General features: G+C 38.2%; 2 protein-coding genes across 11 annotated transcripts in view; one reads left to right on the top strand and one right to left on the bottom strand.

The window, feature by feature from the left end:
• The window catches only part of PLAGL1 (PLAG1 like zinc finger 1), a 100,006-nt gene that overhangs the window by 60,619 nt on the left and 15,911 nt on the right, over window positions 1–23,476 (bottom strand). For 4 of the 10 annotated variants that reach the window (XM_033405811.2, XM_033405814.2, XM_033405805.2 and 1 more), the window contains exons 1-2: window positions 5,046–5,560; window positions 696–765 (exon numbers count right to left, since the gene is read on the bottom strand). The exons of 1 other annotated variant lie outside the window; for it this stretch is intronic. The gene's annotated coding sequence lies outside the window, so the exon portion shown is untranslated. Of the gene's footprint in view, window positions 1–695; window positions 766–5,045; window positions 5,563–23,476 lie in introns of those variants that run through there. 5 more of the 10 variants (XM_012536857.3, XM_033405840.2, XM_033405808.2 and 2 more) reach the window with 3 other exon arrangements.
• LOC125960723 (translation initiation factor IF-2-like) overlaps window positions 7,352–23,476 on the top strand; it is a 35,494-nt gene continuing 19,369 nt past the window's right edge. The window contains exon 1 of the mRNA XM_049695627.1: window positions 7,352–7,564. Within this exon, the coding sequence (XP_049551584.1) occupies window positions 7,352–7,564 (213 nt within the window). The remainder of the gene's footprint in view (window positions 7,565–23,476) is intronic.

Genomic DNA, 23,476 nt, shown 5'->3' with positions numbered 1-23,476 from the left:
CATATAATATATAGCTCAGGCTTTATGGGCCATATGGTCTCTGTTGTAACTACCCAACTCTGCTGAATGGACATGGCTATATACAATAAAATTTCATATATGAAAATATGTTATGGGCTGGAATTGGCCCACAGTTTGTCATCCCTTGCAACTTATACATGCAATGTGCATGAACAAAAGAAAAGAAATATAGAAAGAATAAACTATATGATTCCATTTATATGAAGTTCAAGAACCCGTGAAAATAATCTATGGTGATAGAAGTGAGGAGAATAGTTGACTAGGGGAGAGGAATGGCTCTATGGATAGAGACAGGAGGGAACTTTTGCAGGGATGAAAATGTTCTGTTTCTTTATCTGGGTGGTGATCACACAGGCATATACATATGTAAATTTCATCAAGCCATACATTTTATTCTTATGTCTTCATTGTTTTTAAATTATAGTTCAATGTGAAGAAGAAAACAAAAATTAGACAAAGATCAGAATACAGATCTGAAGAAATTATCTACAATTCAACAAGGTCAAAAATATGTATAATATATAAAAGCGAGATTAAAAGACATGGACAACAGAATGACAAAGTCTAACAGAAGTCTAATCAGAGTTCTTAAAGGAAAGAATGGGAAAAATGGAGGACAAGCAACATTGAAAGACATAAAAGATAAAACTTTCGAGAACTGATGAAAAACAAACCTTAGAGACAGGAACACAATAAATCCAGGATAAATGAAATGTCCACATCTAGACACGCTCTGTCATAAAACTGTAGAAAACAAAAGAAAGAGAAAATCTTAAAATCAGGCCAAAAAAAAAAAAAAAAAAGACAAATTACCAACCAATAACAGTTATTTGAACTAATTCTAACATTGAAAGTAGAAGTCAATGGAATGTCACCTCCAAAGGGCTGAGAAAGATACTGCCAACCTGGAACTATATGTCTAACAAAATCATCATTCAAGAATGAATGCAAAATAAAGACATTTTCAGATAACATTTGCCATCAACAGTCCCTTAATAAACAAGCTTGTAAAATATATATTTGAGGAAGAAGAAAAGAAAGATCTGAGATGCAAGGAGGAATGACAAAGAATTCATGAAAAGAAAAAACAGTGATGTCAAATTTATAGGAAAAAAAAATCAAAATGGAACTAAACTCTGGAAGACAACAACATTTAAGCTGGGAGATTAACTGGTGTCAAGGCAACTCATGCTTCTTGAATTATTCAAAACAAGAATTTTAAAAAAAACAAGAATTAATAAACTTTATATTAAGTTAGTATATTAAAATTTTGAAAGAAACCACTAAAAGAAATAAATTTGTAACCTTCATACTAGTCAAGAGGAAGGAAAATGGAATAAGAAAAAAACCAAAAGGTGGCAAAGAAGAGGAAAAAACCAGTAAGACAGGATAAAAACAACCCTAAAAGGTAATGCTAACTTTCATCCTAAATATATCAGTAATTACACTAAACTTAATTGGACTGATAGACCCAGTTAAAGGACAAATTGTCAGAGTGGATTAGAAAAAACTATGAGGTTTTACCTATTTGAAAGAAATATTCTAAGCAAATGCTAACTAAGGGAAAGGTGTGACTAGGAGATTATAAAACAAAATGGATTTTAAGGTTAACAGGCATTTGGGTGAGGAGGCGTCACTATAGAATGACAAAAGGTCCAATGCACAGAGAAGAAAGAGCAATTCCAAACTTGTATGTACTTTCAACTTTTATAAAGCAAAGTTGACAGAACTATAAGAAGAAATTGAGAAAATTCATTATTTTACTGTGATATTTTTATTACACCAATCTCAGTAACTGACAGATCAAAGAAACCAAAAAATTGGTAAGGTTAAAAAAGATTTGAACCTCACAGTATTTATGCTTCATCTAAGACATATACCTACCTTGCCCCAAAAGTCTGTGAATATATATTCTTCTCAATCATTCAAGGAGCAGTTGAAAAGCTAAGCATGAGGCCGTAAAGCAATTCTTAAATTTCAAAGAATCGGTAGCATAGAACCCTCATTTGCTGACTACACTGCAAGTTAAAAAATCAATAACAAAAGGATAACTCATAAAACTTTCCACATTTGGAACTAGAAAATACTTCTAAAAATCTCAGAGGATAAGAAAAAAAATTATAATGAAAAAATTTTTTAACTCTTAGAACTGAAAAATATACTACATATAAAACAAAAGAAAATAAAAACTGGTAGTATTTGCAGAAAGAGACAAATCAATGACCAGAGTACAGAATCCAGAAATGAGCCCAAGCATTTCTGGGAATATGTATATGACAGAGGTGGCACTGCAAATCTCTGGTACTGGGACAATTACCACATGGGAAAAAGCAAACACATTAATCTTGATCTCATTGCATAAATAAAATATGTTCACCTATATATACATATACATGTCAGGCAAATTAAAGAACTAAATGTAAAAAATGCAAACTTTAAAACTTTTAGAAAACGTTTTCAAAATATATTTCCTTAATAATAAAGAACATCTTAAGACACAAAAGCACAAAGAAAATATTGTCTGCAGTTTATATAACCAACAAAGGGTTTGTATCTTGAACAATGTTTTCTGATAGAAATTTCTGCAATGATGCAAATATTGTTATATAATATAGCACAATATAAAATAATACAGCATAATAAAATATAAGAGCCACTAGTCACATGCAGCTACTGAGCACTTGAAATGTGGCCTAGAGTGACTGAGGAACTGAAATTGTTGAAGTAAATATAACAGCATGTTAGGTTAGCATTTTAAACTCCTTGATGAAGGTCAATGAAGGTCTGTTATGTTTTCATATACTTTTCAGTAATTAATTTTTTTTATAAAGAATTTGATTTTAGCTTATATTCTATATGAAACAATTTCAATTTTGTAAAAAATATGTAAAAGTCGCTTTTCAGAAAGCAAGCACAGTAAAATGTTCACAGTATTATCTGTGAGTGATTTTTATTTTCTTCTAAATATTAAAAAAATTATTAAAGATTTAAAAAAAAATTTAATGAACACTGATGCATCCACAACAGAGTTTTGATATTATTTAAATTCCCTAGGTACCTCTTCCTGATCACCACTTTTCTTTTTTTTAAAGAAAAGCTGGACAGCTTCAGGTTTCTTCATTTTGTGACACCCATATTTTAATATACTTTGGGGGAAATTTAATATACAGACATTATATGTAGCATTTAACAGACAGTTATAAAGCAAACACCCATGTCACCACTGCCCAGGTCAGGAGATAAAGGCATTTTCAGCATCCCAGAACCTTGCAGTGTGTCCCTTCACATTCATATTCCCCCTCTTCATCCCCAGGAGGTGACCACTAACTTGATTTTTATGGTATTAATTTCTTTACAATTTTTCTTTACTATTTTTAATGCCTACACATGCACCCCTAACAACAGCTTTATTTCACCAGGTTCTGAATTTCACATAGATGGTAGTCTTCAGCAACTTGTTTTTTTTTTTTTTTTTTGGCTCAACATTATTGAGACGCATTTGTGTTAAGACACAAAACTACTTCATTCACCACTAAACTGGGTGGGTTCCATTTTATGACTGCAGTATAATTTATCTTCCTCCTTCAGATGGACATGAAGGTCGCTTCCAGCTTTGGGGTTTTACAAATAACACTATAGTAAACCCTCTTGTACACGTCTGCTTTTGTATATGTATGAAAATTTATCTAGGGCAGTGGCTTTCAAACTTTTTTGACCATGACTCATACTGAGGAATGACGTTTTACATCATGACACACATCTGTGTGTGTATAAAACTGAGGGAAAAAAAGAAAAAAGAAAAGTTTCATGAAGCAAATACCCTATGACCTGAGACACATTCTGATATTTTCTATTCTGTTAGTTCGTGTTTTACAAATTCTGATCCTTATCCACTTAACTGATTTCACGACCCACTAAATGGGCTTCAAGCTTTGAAAAACATCATGCTACAGGATAAATACCCAGGAGTGGAACTGCTAGGACGTGCAGCACGGACGTCGGATGTTGTCAACTTTTCTAGATCCTTAACTTTAAGTAAATGTTCTTATCTAATTTACCACTCTATAACTTCAGAGCTAAAAACTGTGAAACATCAGCTCGTTTTATCTTTTCCTTTGGTCGTTAAATAGTATTAATCACTTACCATGTGCTAAGTATCCACTGGGCTCCGAGCGAGACTGATGGGTTAATACACAGTGTGGGGGGGGCGGGGGGGGGAGGACATAAGGGACCAGGACCTCAGTGAGGCCCCAGAAAGCTCACAGGAGGGGCCTCCGATCCTGCCTGGGGAGGGAGGGGTTAGAGAAGGATTCCTGGAAGAAGGAGGACCTAAGCTGAGTGTTTCTATTTTTAATTTTTATTGGTTTCCTAAAACATAAAAGTAACACATTTGTTGGGGGAAAAAAAAGTCCAAATTACAGGAGTATGTTTATTAAGAAGTAAAAAAAACCCCAGCACTGCCCCTAAAGTTTGATGCTGAGACTAAATAACCAAAGTTGCATTATCAGTTATCCTAGGAAAATTTTAAGAGCCCACAATTTAAAACAGTCTTAAGAGCATACCTGATAGAGTCCCTAATACTAAAGCATAAAGCGAGTCACATTTTCCATAATGAATGTAAACGCAAACATTTCATGTTTAGTCACATTATTACTTTTCACAGACTTTTTTCCTGGCCTTTTAGCAAGGTTAGATTGCCAGGTTTCAAAAACCGAGGTCTATTTACCGCATACCAACTATACGCGAGCGCTTCAAAAAGTGGCATTAAAAACGACCAGGCGAAAGAATTTGTTGTTCGAGCCGACTTGGCTTGCCCGGTGACAATTCGTCAGAGTTTCACACTTCGTCCCGAGGAGCCCCGGACCCCGTCACGTACACGGCGCGTCGGCACCGGCACACCCTCCCGAGCGCGGCACGGAGCCCAGCGCGGTCCTCGCTCCGCGGCAACGCCGCCACCCCCGCCGTCCCCAGGCCGGCCGCGGCCCCACGGCCCCCGAGCGCAGCCGCGAGCCCCCTACACCTACCCTGCGGGGTCCGGAGCCCCCCGGAACTCAGGCGCGGCAGCTCGGGCGCGCCGCCTCCGCGGCCATGGCGGCGACCCGGGGAAGCGCCCCGCGCGCCAAGGCCCGCGGTCCGCCGGGCTGGGAGGAGAGCCGCCCCGTCCGTCCGTCCGTCTGTCCGCCAGGAGAGTGAGGCCAGAATCCGCCCCAGACGTGTCTAAATCAAGGCTCGGGGCGGTACCGACGGGCTGAATGACAAATGGCAGATGCCGTGGGCTTTGCCGCCCTCGGCAGCCGCGAGGATGGCTGCGCCGAGGAGGCCGCGCACAGGCGGAGCCCGGGAGCCGGAACGGCGCGTCCGCGAGGAGGGCGCTGGGGCCCCTGGCGGGGGCGTCACGTGGCAGGAGGAGGCCCCGCTGGGGAGCCAGGGGGTCGGCGGCCTGGGCGGAGGAAGAGGACAGGCGCCCAGACGCCTGGCCGATTGAGTCATCCGTGTGGGCTAAGCCAAGGTCGCCCAGGTGCAGAGCTGGCGCAGGTAGACCCGAACCAGCCCGAAGCCCCGTACCGTATCGGGGGCTGTTCACTTAAGTCACCACCAGGATGAACCGCCCAGAGCCAAATCATAAATGAGAAACACGACAGATGCTAGGAGAACACTGCAATAGGCCAAACTTACCTCCTATTCTCCTATCCGTGCCGCGTGGAAATCATGGCAGCCTAAATGTGCCCACTGAATGTGAGCCAGGCACTGTGCTAAGCACTTCACAGGTAAATAAACGTAATCCTCACGACCACCTAGTGAGCAAAACTGCTCCTCCCGGTCTTATAGCTGCAGAGACTAAGGCGCAGAAAGATTAGACGGAAATTATTTTATAGCTGTGGAATCATTCTGCGTATGCTTTAAGTAATTTTAAAATGTCCTTTGGATTTAAGAAAAAGAAACAAGCAAATCTCCAGCGGTTGCTTTCTTCCCTACAAGATACACGTCCCTAAAAGAGGCCTGTAAACACTAAGTAAAAAGACTTAAATGTTTCTAGGCCTTAATGTAATATGGAGTTCACTACAGGTTCCAGACAGTCCCATAGCTCCGAAATATGATGTAAGAACATCTCACACTTCTATCAATCTTCACCGCTATCTCCGGATTTCCATCGCTTGTATTACTTCTGGCTTACCAGCGCTTAGTACATTTACAACTGCTCCACCACCTTATTCTCCCAGATGGTCAGTCTTAATTCTATACTTAAATGAATTCAGTGTTCATCATAACATATCCGTTCCTGAATTATTTTTATTCATTGCTCGATGGACTGCTCTTTTGCAAGTTGTTTTCTTAAGGAGCGCTTATAATGTTTTATCTGCTTTTTATCTCTACACATTAAAAAAACAACAACCAAAAAAACGGAGCAAGGCAAATATTTTGGATTCACACCTTCCTTCAACACCTAACAGAAAAAGAAGGTAGCTGCTTCACTGATTTTTGACATCATAGATTTCTGTGGAGAGAACTGAATCCTATGTGATTTTCCCTGGGAGGTGATTTGATTTTTCTGCTTGGATGCCTGAAGAATTCTTTATCATTAAAGTACCCTGTATATCCTTAACTGGGCTATGTCTCAGTGTCAATTATTCTGTATCAGTTTTTTTCCCCCGAGTATACAGTATGATATTTTAACTTACAGATTCCATTCTTCTTAGTATAGTATCCCATTCATATTATATATCTGAATAAATTTATCTTTCATTGGTTGGCTTTTCTACTTCACAGTCACCAGTTGTTCTTATACTTGATCTTTATTTTCCATATCCGTCTTCTTTTGATTTGCATTCACTGTGATTCTCTAAAAAATTCTGTTCATTGGTTTTTCTAGCTTATTGGATTAAAATTATGTTCTTTTGAAAATCGATTTTCTCAGCTATGCAATTTCCTTTTTCATCACATTCTCATATTGTCCTTGAACTACTTTGTGAAATCATACTATTTTTTCTGTTGAGTCAAACACATAAAAGGAATATAAATTTCTGTTCCTCTGTTGTGTTTTCTTCCAGACTTGGTTCTTCATCTGTCTTCTGCATGCTATTTTCCTTGCTTCTCACCCCCATCTCCCATGTTATAACATGTTTATACAACAGCTGTGACATATCTTTTATCTTGCTTATCCTTAAACGTTAACAACAGACCTTGTTTTTGCACTAACATACTGAGAGTGAATTCCCGGTGCACTTTCCTCTTCACCTGAGATGTGTTTGTCTTCCCTATCCAGAGCTTCAGTTTTAGGGCTGAGTGTTGTTTCCATCTACCTTTTCTGTGACCTGAGGGTTTTAGGTAGATGGGGGATTGCAGAACTCTGATTGAAGCTGAATACAGAGCTTGCTGGGGAAAATCAGCCATCACTTCTGAGGTTCCTTTAAGTCCTCACCAGTCCACCTTCAAGCCAGCCAAGGGAATATTCCATGCCTATAAGCGTCAGTTCATTTGCCCAGTTCAGCACAGTACCCCAGAAGGTGGCAAACTGTCCTGCTTTGGTCAAGATCCAACAGTGGTATGTAAAGGTTCCCTGATGTTTCACAAGGATGTCACTGACTTCTTTCCCAGTTGGAGGACATCTGTGAAAATTCTCAGGATTTGGTCTGATCATCTTTTTCCTCAGTATGTCTTGCAGCGGGGTGGAGGAATATAGACACCACACACCTGCAGACTCTTTGGCACCTTTGCTTTGCCATCACTTCTCACATTTTACATCATAAGGTTGTACTTCTTTGGTTGCGGTAGGTGAGGATTTTGTTTGTTAGTTTTTTGCTGTTTTCTCTGTGTGGTTTAGGGTTTTGATTTTGATTTTTTTTTTTTTTAGTGCTTCTTTGTCCCATCTTTATCCACAAGTCATCAGTCAGACTGTCTCTCCTGTTGGTAATGAATTATATGAAAATCCTTTTTTTACCTTTAGGTTATTTCCACAAAGTTCTCTTGGAACATGAATATTTTGACCTGGCAACTGTGACACCCTCCTTTTCTCCAGGCCTTCCCTCAGTGACACATGCCTTGGCATTACAATGTGCCCCAACAAAGGTTCTAGAGCAAAGGTTGTAAACTCAAAGCTCTATGGAGTTTAAAACAAAAAAGAGCAGGATTATAGTAAAGTGAAAAGATCATTCTTTGTGTAAGGGGCAGATTCTATACAGCTCAGGCCAGCATTGCCAAGTGTATATAATTTTCAGGAAAAGCATGGTATATATAGTGTTTCAATATAAAATTCCTTAATTTTGGAAGCACTATGGAAGCCAACTGAAGTATCTCTCGGCCAAATTGGACCAGTGAGTTACCAGCGTGGTCCCTGTTATAGAGAACCATTCAGGATAAATTTTACGATCATGGTTTTTCTCTTCCAAGTATTCTGAGATACAGTTTTGTTCTCCCGACTCTTCAATGACTTCCTAAAATGTCTTTAGCAAATATAAAGCAAGAAGATCCATGCTGACATATTTACCATTTGAAACAATGTGTTAGGACCCAACACTTTCACAAATAGGTGTCACTGGAGTAACAGCTATGATTATACTAAAATTAATACAATGAAAGCAGAGAGTCTATATAGATTATGACCATGTTAACAAAATAGCAGGAAAAAGATTTTTCAGTTGATGCAGAAAAGGCATTTGACAAAATCCAACACCCATTCTTGGAGAAAAAAAAAAAAACCCTAGGAAAAGAATGGAACTTCCTCAACCTGATACTGGATGTATTTGTTTCCTATGGTTGCTACAATAAACTACCATAAATTTGTGGCTAAAACGAGAAATGTATTCTCTCACAGTCCTGGAGGCCAGAAGTCCGAAATCAAGGTGTCAGCGAGGCTTCACTCCCTCTAGTGGCTCTAGAGGTGAATCCTTCCTCGCCTCTTCCAGCTTTCGGTGGCTGTTGGCATTCTTTGGCTTCCTTGGCTTCCTTGGCTTCTGGCCACATCACTCCAATCTCTGCCTCTATTTTCACACTGCCGCCTTCTATTTTCACATCGCCTTCTCCTCTATGAGTGTCGTGTGTTTTCTCCCATGTGCGTCTGTCTTATAAGGATACTTGTCATTGGATTTAGGATGCACCTGAATAACTCAGGATGATCTCTCTTCATCTCAAGATCTTTAACTTAATTACATATGCAAAGACCCCTTTTTTCCAAATAAGGTAACATTCACAGTTTCAGGGATTAGTATTTGGATGTATCTCTTGGGGATCCATCTTTCAACCCTCTTATAATAGGCAAATTCACAGTCAGCTTTGTTGTGGAAATTGACAAGCTGACTTTAAACTTTACATGGAGATGAAAAGAACGTAGAAGAGTAAAAATGAAAAAGAGAAACAAAGTTGGAAGACTTACACTAACTGATTTTAAGGCCTACTACAAAGCTACAATAATCAAGTCTGGATCATACTGGCTTAAGGATAAATGGAAACATATATTAAGTCCAGAAATAGACCCACAAATATGATCTATTGATTTTGGGCAAAGAAACAACATAATTCCATGGGAAAAAGATAAATCATATGGGAACTGGTTATCTGTATGGAGAAAAAAAGAAACTTACACTTAACATCATACACAAAAATTAGATCACAGACCTAAAAAAAATAAGCAGGAGCTTCTGTTACTGCCCTGTCCAATATGGTAGCCACTAGCCATATTATTGAGCACTTGAAATGTGGCTGGTCCAAACTGAAATGTGCTGTAAGGATAAACTATACTCCAGCTTTCAAAGACTTAGGATAAAAAAGAATGTAAAATATTTCATTAATAATTTTTATACTGATTACATGTTGAAATGAAAGTATTTTGGACGTACTGGTTTCAATAGAATATATGATTTAAATTAACTCCAATTGTTTTTTAGTTTTCTAATGTGGCTACTAGAAAAAGTTACATGTGTGGCTCACATAATTTCTGTTTGACAGCACCATTCCAGAAGAAAACATAGGAACAGGCAAAGATTGTTTGGTTAGGATGCAAAAAGCAATGACCACAAAAGAATAAATTGGTAATTGGATTTTACCAAAAATAAAACCTTCTGTTCTTCAAAAGAAAGCATTAAGGAATTGAAAAGTCAAGCCACATACTGGGAGAAAAATATTCACAATGGATATCTCTAACATAGAACTTGTGGGACTTCCCTGGCGGTCCAGTGGTTGAGACTTCACTTTCCAATGCAGGGGGTGTGGGTTTGATCCCTGGTCGGGGAGCTAAGACCCCACATGCCTCATGGCCAAAAAACCAAATCATAAAACAGAAGCATACTGTAACAAATTCAATAAAGACTTTAAAAATGGTCCACATAAAAAAAAAAATCTTTTAAAAAAAGTATTAACATAGAACTTGTTAGAGTATTTGAAGAACTCATACAACTCAATGATAAACAACGCAATGAAAATGTATAAAGACTGGAAAAGACACTTCACCAAAGAAGACATATCTACGGCCGATAAGCACATAAATGACTCTCAACATCATTTCCTCAATGACTAACAGAAATTAAAATTATAGTGAAATACCATCCATACCAACTGGAATGACTAAAGCTTAAAAGACTGACAATTCCAAGTGTTGCCAACAAGGGAGAAAACGAGAACCCTCAGACACTGTTGGTGGGAACATAACACAGTACAACCACTCCGGAAGACTGATTGAAAGCTTCATATAACGTTAAACATACACTTACTGCATGACCCTGCAATTCTACTCCTAGGTATTCATCCAAGAGAATAACACGTCTACACAAAGACTTATACATGGACTCCTCTGGAGGGGCAGTGGTTGAGAACCCACCTGCCAATGCAGAGGACACGGGTTCGAGCCCTGGTCCGGGAAGATCCCACATGCCGCAGAGCAACGAAGCCCTTGCGCCACAACTACGGAGCCCACGCTCTAGAGACTGCGAGCCACAACTACTGAGCCCATGTGCCACAACTACTGAAACCCGCACGCCTAGAGCCCGTGCTCCACACCAAGAGAAGCCACCGCAATGAGAAGCCCGTGCAACTGCAATGAAGAGAAGCCCCCAGCTCGCGGCAACCAGAGAAAGCCCACGCGCAGCAACAAAGACCCAACACAGCCAAAAATAAATAAATAAAATAAATGTATGGAAAAAAAAGACTTATACACAAATATTCCTATTAGCCCCAAACTGAAAACAACCCCAAGGGCAGTGATGAAATGAGCAAACTGATGATCATCTCATAGATAAATCTAACAAACACGCTGAGTAAAAAAAGCTACACATAAAAGAAGACATATGTACTATGTGATTCCATATATGAAATTTGGGGGGGGGAATCTAATCTACAGAGTGACAAAAAGCAGATCAATGGTTTCCCAGGGTGGGTGGAGGGGAGCATGAGGGAACCTTGCAGGGTAACAGAAATGTTCTATATCTTGATCAGTGAGATGATTACATGGAGATACACATATATATATATGTCATACCTCCCTGAATGATACACTTAAAATAGGTGCCTCTTGTTATTTATGGACATTAAACGTCAATGAAGTTTATTAAAAATTTTCTATTCTTCCTTGCATGGAATGGGGAGAAAGAAATTACGGGAGACTGTTTTTCTCTTCATCCACAGCAGTTTGAATTAGAAACACCTTCTGCTTTTGTTGACTTTTTCATTAGTACTGCCTTGTACTTTATCAATTCATTTTCTCACCTGGAGGATTTAGGCGGCAGAGATGAAACACAAATCCTCTGACTCCTAATCCAGTGTTCTTTCATTACACAGTGTGCATTATGTTTAACAGATTTAAACCATAACAACTTTATCTTCTAGTAAACTCAGCTCAATAAATATTCAATAGGTGCCTCTAGATTTAATTTTCTCCAACCGAAACATAACACTTTCAAATACGTATAAACGTACAGTTCTTCTAAGGCCCGTGGCTTCTGGCCAAACTACCTCTCACTGGCCATAGGCTAGCCTCTCAACCTTCAAGTCACTTCTCCTTTTTGAGAGACTGTAACTCTCGGCTCACGGGATTTCTTCCCCATTCCCTGCTCTTGTCGCTGTTTGCAGTGACTTCTTCGGCCAGGCATCACTTCCTCAAACAGCCCTCCATGAGAACATCTTTTTATATTTCCCAAAGCAACACTGACTAACGTCCATTTCTTTCTTCAACCGACTGATATTTGGTGAACGCAGTAAGCTCACCAGGTGACGTTTGATATATGTCAACATTTTTTACACTATGTGGCAAAGATTTTCTGTTACATGCATGTTGGAAAGTGCAACAAAATAATCATGTTGCTTAGCCATATATCAAAGACCGGGATGGTACATGAGATGGAAGAACACAGCCACTTGTGGCTCTCAAAGAAGTTAGTAAGGCTGGCCCACTGATTTAAGCAGCTATGTGTTTTCTGTTTCTATAGTAAAATGTACTGATGTGATTCAAATTATACAAAGTGTGGATATGAATTTTCAAGTTTTAAGTAGGAAAATTCAGTGTCTAGCTTGAAATGAAAATACCACATTAAAAGTGAAAAAAACAACCCCAAACTTTCACCTTTTATTAATAAGCAACCAGGACCAGTCAGAAGTGATTTAAAATAGAATCAATGGCATCAATTTTCATTCCTGTTTCATGTGGCATGAAAAAAACTAAGCTGACAATGATTGACCAAAGCCTGGCCTTTGGAGCAAAGAAATAAAAGCAGTACACAAATGCCAAATATTGATAGTTATTCTAGTTTTCTCTCTACTATAATTAAAATTTCATCATAAAATTCAACTGCAATAAGCAAGATGATACAAGAAATAGGGAAGGTGGTAGAGGCTGTTCATAACTTAGGAGTACTAGCCACTCATTTTAAAGTAAAAGGATATGGGAGGCTGACTGTATCTATTTATCTTATCTCTCTTCCAGACCTCCGCCAAAACAAGGACATCAGAGGAGAGACATGAGCTGTCTTGGAGAGAGTTCAATGAATTTTGAAAGACGAAAAGCAAATGCAAGAGCAGTAACTGACTTAGGAATGGAGAAGAGGCCTCCCCCACCCTCGCCAGGGGCTGGACACTCAGCAGTGCCAGAGAGAAAGAAGTCGAGGTATGAGGCTGTCAGAAAAGCATTGGTTGCAAGTTTTTACTTTGCATACAGAACAACTGGGTGACCGGGTCCCTCCTGTAGTCAGGTAAACATGCCACCCCGACCCCCAGAGGAAACCAGAGAGTTCTTATCTGGATAAACTGAACTGAGAAAGATGCCGACTCCGAGAGCCATAAAGGAAGAGGATTAAAAGAGGAGAATTACTGAACATCTAAAGACTGAACGGGGGCACCATATATTATTTTGCTTTCAATCTATCATATACTTTTCATTAAAATTTTTAAAAAAAACAGTTAAAAATTAAAACAACAATGAACTGCCTTGCACTAATTACATAACTGCTTCATCCTATTCTTTACTGTTCATCTTATTTAAAATTTTCCTTTCCTTTTCGGAGTTAGCAGGCTGATAGCTTGAACTCTTAGTCCATGAACTTCACCAATAATTACACGTGATTATCAGAAGATATATTTTCCTCCTCCTCCCAAAATGTCCCCAGTGACTCTTAAGCTTTTGCTTTAACACATAAACTCCTACACCTTTACCGTAGAGGGTAAAAATGGAAGAATAGGATATTTACACAGTCTACATAGTTCCCAAGCATCTATCTCCCCACAAATTACTTCTTAATTTCAAGGGTGAAAACAGTAACTTTACAGTAAAGAAACCTACCAGATACCACCTCAGCCAAGTTATCAAATCTAGTATCGCCAATGATGGAACAAATTGAGTGCGCCTCGATGCAATACACTGATAAGAATACGACATAACGTCTGTAGTAGTCCTGCTAAAAACCCAAAATCCAAGTTTTACAATGAGGAAACAGACAAACCGAAATTGATGGATCGTCACAAAAAATGACTAGACTGTATGCTTCAAAAACATCAGTGTTATGAAAGACAAAGTAAGGCTTAAAAACTCTTCTAGATTAAATGAGACGAAAAACACTACACTGAAATGCAATGCTTGATTCTAAACATCATGGATTTTTTTTCAAGCTATAAAGGCATTTGGAGAAAATTGAATATGGACTCTCCACTTAATAATTGTATCGTGACCATGTTAAATTTCTTGAGTATTATCATTGTGATGTGGTTATGAAGAATGTCATTGTTCCTAGGAGATAAATGCTGGGGTATTGAAGATTAAACAATCATAAAGTCTGACTTACTCTCAAACAGTTCAACAACATAATTATTATATATGAAAGTGTTATAAGGCAAACGTGGCAAAATGTTAACAATTGGTGAATCCATGCCAAGGGTACAGGGGAGCTCATTCTTTCCATTTTTTTAATCTTGAAAAGCTTCAAAACCACAAAAAATTATTAAAAACACAAGGTCAGATTTAACCATCTGATTATGATGCTCCCATATTCTGTTGAGAAACACTGGGAAAACTCCCACAAATGAAGACATTCATGAAGACGGATATTGCCTGATATCGCCAGGTCAGCTCAATCCCATTTGATGGGTAGCTTTTCTAAACTTTCATCCCTCTCTTCAAACTATCTCCAACACCCTCACCACCTTCCTACTTCCTGGAAAGCTGAGATTATTGAGAACAAACTCTCACCACCTTCCTACTACCTATGAGCTTGTCTATATCACCCATCCTGCCCCTTCTTTTGTCCAGAGCTCCTTCCTCCGTGTGTCCTGTAAATTCTCATGCCCTCCCAACTCTTCAAAAGCCTTATTCCAACAGTCAGCACCCCTGTATCTCCTCAAACTCCCATCTTTAACTCTCCATTGGCTCTTCCTCCTCTATAAACAAACATATTAAAGTTTCTCCCAAATTAAAAAAAAAAAAATTAAAACCCAAATCCCAGATCACCTCCAGCTACACTTTATAATCCTGCTTCCCCTCCAAGCTTCTTGAGAGTAACCTCCACTTGGGCTTTCTACTTTTTCAGCATCCTTCATGCCTCAGTCTTGAACCCCCAGCTGTCAGCTATCCTGTCTCCATCACTACTCCATGGATGCCCTTCTGTACTCGGTAAGCCAATGGAAAGTCTTTTGTCTGGGGTCTCTCTGCAGCCTCTGGTGCTATTCCCCACTCCTTCCTGCTTGGAATAACCCTCTCTCAGTGTCAATGGTACCCTTCTCTCTGGGTTTTTCTCTTACTTCTCTGACCATTATTTCTGAGCCTCTTGGGAAGGGTAAGAGTTTCTACAAGGACGATTTTGCCAGGGAATTTCAACAATAGTCTCTTTCATAGGCTCCTGAAATGTCTTTGGTCCTCTGACATTCTCACTCAAAATACAACACCTAGGTGACCTCATCTAAACCAGTAGTAGTAGCAGCAGCAGCAACAAATTTATGCCAGGCACTGCACCAAGCACCCTTTAAGTTATATTAGTTTCTTTGACACAGCAATCCAAGTAGGTACTATTATTATCTACATGGTACACATGAGGAAACAAAGTTTAGGGAGGTTAAGGAACTTGCCAAAAATCTCTCAGCTAATAAGTAATGAAGTTCTAAACTCTCTCTTTCTGATTCCAGAATCTGTGCTATGCTACTCCCACAAAATCATTAAGATAAGACAACATGGGCATAATGGCAGAAGCCAGAAACAGAAACTAAATGGGTAATAGGACTTTCTGACTATGAGGTTTGAGTTTATAATGCATTGCACTAAAATTGAAGTTGAAAAGGGTCTCCACGTCCCGCATTTATTTGATAACACCACGGGATGGTGTAAGAGCCTCCACAAGTTCAATTTTGTCAGGAAATTTTAGCAATTATTTTTGTACTTTTTGTGTTACTGTTCTAAGGTTTAATTAATATCTAAAATTATTCCATCTGTAGATAACCTTCAAGGTACTCTACCCTTACTCTTTGTGAGTCTAATAACTTGTAGTTTTCCTGTTCTGCCCTTCAGGGGACATTTTTGCAGGGAAAAAAACCCCGAGTTTTACAGAAATGGAATCTGCTTTTTAATGATGGAGTAACTACATAGAGGAAGGATAGAGAGAAATTCCAAACTGCCAAATTGTTTTCTCACCTACCTATAAGGGTACAAAGTTTATAATACATGGTAAACATGGAGTTCATTTCTATGAGCAGTACCTCTGAGACATGATCCAGTAGATTTCTGTCCTACTGTCATTTTAAAGATACTGACAGATTTATTTCACTCTGGCATGCCATCGTAACAGTTGAGTTTTAGGCAGTGGGAGTAATAAAATTCCACAAAGAAATAAAAGGCTCTCGATGTCGGGATCATGCAGTTCTTTTCCTTTGTGAAAGCAATTAGAAAGGTAAGGAGATTTAACTGTATACTGGTAGCGTTCCAGGAGGGTTTCAAAAGGTCAAGTGGTCACGGAATCATAGAACTGAAAATTGAAAGATACCCGCTCTCCGGAAGGTAAATTAATATTCCTCATTTTACAGATGAGGCCATCAAGACCCAGAGAGGCTAACTAGTAAGAAATGGGAAAGGGAGTGGAGAAGGTAGCTGAAGAGGTGATCCAAGTCTCCTATTTCAATCAGGTCAGGGACTTTGAACTAGAAGTTCAGAATCACCCAAAAAACTTTTTTAAAACCCACATGCCCACGACCAGACACAGACTGGGAGAAAATATTTGCAAATCACGTATCTGATAAAGGACTTATAAGCACATATACAAAGGGTACTTAAAACTAAACAATAAGAGCACGAGTCAATTAAAAAGATGGGCAAAAGATCTGAATAGACCCTTCACTGAAGGAGATATACAGATGACCTAAAAGCATATGAAAAGATGCTCAACATCATTTGTCATTAGGGAAATGCAAATTAAGACAAGATACAACTACACATTTATTAGAACAGCTAAAATCAAAAAATCTGACAATACCAAATTCTGCCAAGTATGCAGAGCAACAATCCACCATGCTGGTGAGAATGCAAGATGGTAGAGCCACTCTGGAAGACAGTTTGACAGTTTATTACAAAGCTAAACGTAAACATACCACACCATCCAGCCACCACCCTCCTTGGTATTTACTCAACTGATTGGAAAACTTATATCTGCCCAAAAAACATGTACATGAAAGTTTACAGCAACTTCATTCATAATCACCAAAAACTGGTAGCAAGCAAGATATCCTTCCTTCAGCAGATGAATGGATCAACAAACTATGACACATCCATACTACAGAATATTATTCAGCAATCAAAAGGAATGAGCTACTAATTCATGCAATGACATGGAAGAATCTTAAATCGTATTGCTAAGTAAAAGGATCCAGTTTCAAAAGACTACGTACTGTACGTTTCCATTCATATAACATTTTAGAAAAGGGAACACTGTAAAGATGAAAACCAGATTGAACTCACCAGGAGGTTGGGTAGGGAAGAGTACTGACTAGCTGAAGCACAGGAGATGTTTTAGGACAGTGAAGCTATTCTGTATGGTAATGTAGTAATGGACACATAACACCATGCATTTGACAAAACCCACAGAATTATACAGCATAAAAAGTAAACCTTAATGTATGCAAACTTAAGAAAAATCAACCAGGAGGTCAAGGGATCCCAGAATGAAATGCAGATTGTGATCAAAGAATCCACTGCTAATGTATGGCATAAATTCACTGAAGTGGGTTGAAGAAAAAGGGTGACGACCTACGTAACTTTGGAAAGGACTAAAGACAAGAGGAACTGTACATAAGGGCTGCACTCTAGCTGGTAAAGTTGTTTCCCATGGGGGTACAAATTAACAGTTCTGAAACCACATAATGGAATGAAAAATTAGTAAATAGATGGCGGATGCTGAGAGCCAAGTTTCTCTCACTGTTGGAGAGGAAGGTTACAGATGATAAAGAGCGGAAGGCTAGAATAAGCCATGTCATACTGGATTAGGGTCAGAGATATCATTATGAGCTCATGTTTAGCTAACGAAGATACAGATGGATATAGAAATAGTTAGAGATATGTGTAATACACAGGTTCATATTTCCTATCTCTATCTGAGAAGACCCAGATGCAATGACATACCATAGCAAAGAGCACACCCAGTGCTCAGATCTTTCTTTCTAATAACATCCTCCGATAAAAGAAATTGGCCCCCTTGGAGAAACTGCTGATTCTACGGCTGGGACACAGAGTACACAAGATAAACCTAGAGCATCTTGTAAAGCCAGTAAGCAGGGAAGTGCTCAAAAACAAAATGATGATGGCAGTATCTCAAAGGGACACAGGAACCAACCTGAAAGAGTTCCCAATGACCAAAACTGGAACTATCTGAGCAACAAAATAATTCATGCAGAGTTGAATTACAAGCCAAAGTATAAAATAAAACATCCATTTATATCAGTATGAGCCCACACTGATATAAATAAATAAATAAATAAATAAATAAGGGAGGGAGAATAGACAAATCCTGTGTAGGAGAATTCCTAATAATTTGTGTAGCCATTCTGCCCTCGAGGAGGAGTGTAACCCCCACTGCCTGGGTGAGCTGCACACAGTGACTCCCTTCCAAAACATACAGTATGGAAAGGGGAAGAAGGGAACACTGCAGTGGAGAAACCTGACAAAAACACCATCCCAGCCAGGTGATCAAGGTCAACATTGACAGTAGTAAGTCATATTCACAGCACGTATCCTCTTCCTTTACCTTTATGGTGTCCTTCCCCAAAACCCCAGTTAACTGTGAAGAAAACAAACCCAGGCAAACCCAAATTGAGGGACTTTGCACAAAATTCCTGACCAGTACTTCTGAAAAGTCATCAAAAGAGGAAAATGTGAGGTATTGTCCCCACCAAGAGGTCCCTAGGGAGATAAGAGGACTGAATGTATGTGCTATCCTGGATGCGATCCTGGGACAGAAACAGGACATTAGGGAAAAACTAATGAAATCTGAATAAAGTATGGAGTTTAGTTAATAATAACATCTCATTATTGGCTCACTTCACAAATCATGACAAATATACCATAGAAATGAAAGACGTTAATAATGGGGAAAACTGGGTGCTGGGTATCTGGGAGCTCTCTTGACTACATTTGCAACTTTTTTTGTAAATCTAAAACTACTCTAAAATAAAAAGTATTAAAAAAAGAAAACACCACTTGCCACCTAAAGAGATTTGAATTCAGTCAGTCTGGGAACACTGCCACAAATAGAAGCCAACAGGAATACTAAGTAATAAAGGACAACAAGTAATGGACAAAATCTGCCTCTAAAGAATTTCTCTAGTTTACTCTAGCTCCTTATTACTCATTCAACTCAATCATTCATATACTGATAAACATTTACAGAAGGCCTACTATGTGCCAGGAGCTCTGTAAAGTATTATCAACCAAAACCTAATAAGCCACCGTTTTCGAAACAGTGGGTCACAAATTAATAGTGGGTCATGAAATCAATCTAGTGGGTCACAACCAGCATTTTTTCCCTATTGAAATGAAAAGATAAAAAAAAAAAATCACAATTTCCATAATAAGGTTTTGCTTTGAGAAATTATTTTGAGTATGTGTGTGTTTGTCCTGTATTATGATGTAAAATGCATTTAATTTAGATTAAAGGCAAAAGAACTTGAAAGCTACTGCAATAAGGTATGTCCCTGGCCTCAAGGAGCTTAAGTTTAGCAGGAGAAGAGAACCAAGTAAATCTTGAAGGAAAAAAAAAATTTAATTATAACATAATGAACTATTTTCTATGATTCATACAAAAAAAAATGGTACAATGCTAACTAGTTCACATAATCTTAGCCCACGTAGTATCACTGCATACTTATAATTATTTACTTATAATTTATTCTACCTGTTAAAGACTGAATTATGCCCCCCATCCAAATTCATATGTTGAAGCCTTAACCCTAAATATGACTATATTTGGAAATAGGGCCTTTAGAGAGGTAATTATGGTTAAATGAGGTCCTATGGTGGGACTCAAATCTGATAGATCTGGTATCCTTATAGGAAGAAGAAGAGATGCTGGAGATCTCTCTCTCCACACCCACAGAGAAGAGGCCATGTGAAGACAGAGAAGTCAACCGTCTATGAACCAAGAAAAGGGGTCTCACCAGACATTAACCCTGATGGCACCTTGATCTTGGACGTCTAGCCTCGAGAATTATGAGAAAATAAACCTCTGTTGCTTAAGCCAGTCTGCGGTATTTTCTTAGGGCAGCCCTAGCAGACAAATACACTACTATACCCCCAAAGGAACTTAAGGCAGCTAACCAGCTAAGATAGTCAGCCAGGCTATGAAACTTAGAGACCTGGCACTCATTTGCTGTACAAATTTTCTCGATAAATGGCCCAACAAATTTCTGATAGTATATTTTTATAGAAATCCTTATAGCCATGATTTTCCAATAACATTATCCAAGCCTCTGAATTGTTTACTAAATCTATTTAGCTGTTATTTTGAGTTGGGATACACATTCATTTCTAATCTCTAGATCAATTCCATAAGCACACAACGATGCTTAAGATAAATTAGTATTTAATCCTTTGGATGCCCTGCAAACCATTGTAACTACTGGTAAACAGATGGAAAGAAAGTATCTAAAGACTGAAAAAGTAACTTTCAATTTAGATTTCCAGGTTGGATCAATTCACCTGAGGGTTCTTAAATGCAGAGCATATTAATAAAACTTAGTATTTACATTGTTTTATCTGAAGTACACAGTTTTTAAGAAGTTAAATCTGTAGTAGTCAGAATAAAAAGTGAAATTGCAAGTGAGAGCCTTATTTTTGTTTCTTTTACAATTCCAAGAAAAGAGGCTAAGGAGGAAGAGAAAACAGGACAAAAGAAGAGTAGGGGAGAAGTAGCTGATGGGCAGAATGAACAGGAGGGTGCCCAAGCCCTCAAATGTGAGGGAATAAAACCAAAACAGCCAAAATAACAGCACTGATCCCCACTCCCACCCACCTCCAGCATTAACTGTACCACACTGAAAAGAATCTATGAAATTTCCACATTCAGATTCTGAGATTGTGCAATGGTTTGATTTACACAAACACGGGCTCTTGCTCCAACAGATGAAAGCTTCTTTAAGTGTTTCTCTTTTGAAATGAGGTTTGATATTTAAAATAATCTCTTTACCGGGAAACACTCTGCTCTGTGGGGAAATCTTAATCATGTTTGCCAAACTTGCTATTATATATCTATCCTAATTATCTCAATTTCTCCAGTCTTGCTAATATGTTTACAGACTCACATATAAGATCCTAAAGAAGGGATTTTGCTAATGCTCCCCAGTTGCCTCAGAGTATCATTCATTTTGATATGAGCATAAACAAATGCCTTGCAGGATTAAGAAAAAAAGATGACTAGGAAATGTAAAGAAATCAAAACACCCAAAATGCATGACTGTCCCTTTGAAGTCTCAGCACCTCAAAGAATTCAACTAATGGCTCATATGGCTCTTTATCGTGTTTACTTATTACAATTTTATGCTATAACCAAAGCAGAGTTCCTTTGTGAAGTTAATTATTTAACTATATACAGTTACTGTATAAGCCATTAACTTTTCAAACATTTATACCTCTTTTGAAAACTCTACCTAAAACTAACTGTCACCCTTGTAGGTGTTCCAGAGTATATTAGTATAAAATAATTATATCTTTTAAATTATATATATTTTAAAGTCAGGCCTCTGTAGTCTCCTGATGCAAATGTTCTATCTTAATTGTGGTGGCAGCTCTAAGGATAAACACATTTGTCAAAATTCAAGCATTGAGATTGGCTGCATTTCATTGTTTGGAAATTATAACTCAACAGAGCCCAGAAGAAACACTCTACCAAGTATTATGAGGGTGTAGAGAGCAAAAAAGGGGAAAAAAGGCTTAATTTTAAAAGACAGACTACTATTAAGAATTTCAAAGAGAATTTTTTTAAAAAATCACTATTACACACTGACTTTAGGGTACCATTGTAATTTGAGCTGCACTTATTCTACAGTGAAATACATAAAGGAGAATGTTCCCTGAGATCCTGATATCTGACAATAGAGAAAGAAAAGAAGAAAATCTGGATAAACTAGCTCTATTCTGGACAAACAATTATCGGTTTTCTTTGTCCCATTGCTGGGCTGCTGAGGGTGTGGAGAATGTCAAGTAGCTGAAGCAAGTGGATCCTACAAAGCACACAGTATACGATGCACACAGAACTGCAGGGCCATCCATGTGGTATTTTTCCTCACTATAAAAAGACACGCTCTTTGAGAAGCTGACAAAGAACCAGAAGACATTTTAAATAATAATAATAAAATAATCTCACCACCCAATTACAATTATTAATGTGCCTTCCACTTATTCCTTCCCATTTTTTTTATGTCATGGAGATGATCTGGAATAGAAACGGTCTTGATTCTGGTCTCAACCTGAACACAAACGTCCTCCCATGACATTCATTTGTAAACATGTGAGCAACTTCCTCTAAACCTTATTTATACAGGTTGCATAATAATCCATTATATAGCGATATCACAATTAAAGCAATCATTCTCCAGTTATTGAACTTCTATATTGTTATCAACTTTTTAAATTACAAAGAATGCAATAAATGTAAGCTTTCAACATACTTGAAATTACTTCCTGTGGTAAGGAAAGCCTTCCTAAGTGTGACACAAACTCCTAAAGCCATGAAAAAGAAATTGATAAATTCAACCATGTAACAAAATCAAATTTTCTGCATGACAAAACACACTATAAGCAGAGTTAAAAGACAACAAGCTGGTGCGGGGTGTGGGGGGAGGGAGGGTTCTGTGACTCATGACAAAGGGCTGATTTCCTTAATATAGAGAGAGTTTCTACAGATCAGTAAGGAAAAGACCAACAACTCAATAGAAAAATGAGCAAAACATATGAACAGACACAGTTCATTTAGCGAAGAATACAGAGTAGCTCTTAAATCTATTAAAAGATGCTCATCACAAGAGAAATGTAAATTAAAACTATGCTGAGATTTTTCACTTATCAGATTGGTAAAGATTCCAAGATTTTTAACACATACGGTGTTGTCAAGGGTTTGGAGAAAGGCACTGTCATTCCTCGTGTATTGCTGGTGAGAGTATAAATTGGTATATCCCAGCAACTGGACAATATCTATCAAAAGTATAAATGTGTGTACCCTTTGATCTCACAATTCCAGTTTTAAGAATATATCCTGCAGCTGGACTAATGTGCTATATGACATACAAACAAGGTTAGGCAATAAAGCAATGTTTACAATAGCAAAAGTCCGATAATACAAGATATAAATTCCCACACATCCATGAATGACCAACATGTGAAAGACAATTCTGATACAACATAGTAAGTGAAGCTGAAGAACCTCATGCTATTACGGGAACACAGGGTTGAGCCACTTAGCTCCATTCAGCAGCAGAACCCAATTTTCTAGAAGAGATTACTCTATAGATTAACGTA

Source organism: Orcinus orca, chromosome 12 (assembly GCF_937001465.1).
Source record: "Orcinus orca chromosome 12, mOrcOrc1.1, whole genome shotgun sequence".
In the NCBI taxonomy this organism is placed as follows: Eukaryota; Metazoa; Chordata; class Mammalia; order Artiodactyla; family Delphinidae; genus Orcinus; species Orcinus orca.
Note: the sequence above shows the minus strand (reverse complement) of the source record. Positions and strands in the feature narration are given on the sequence as shown.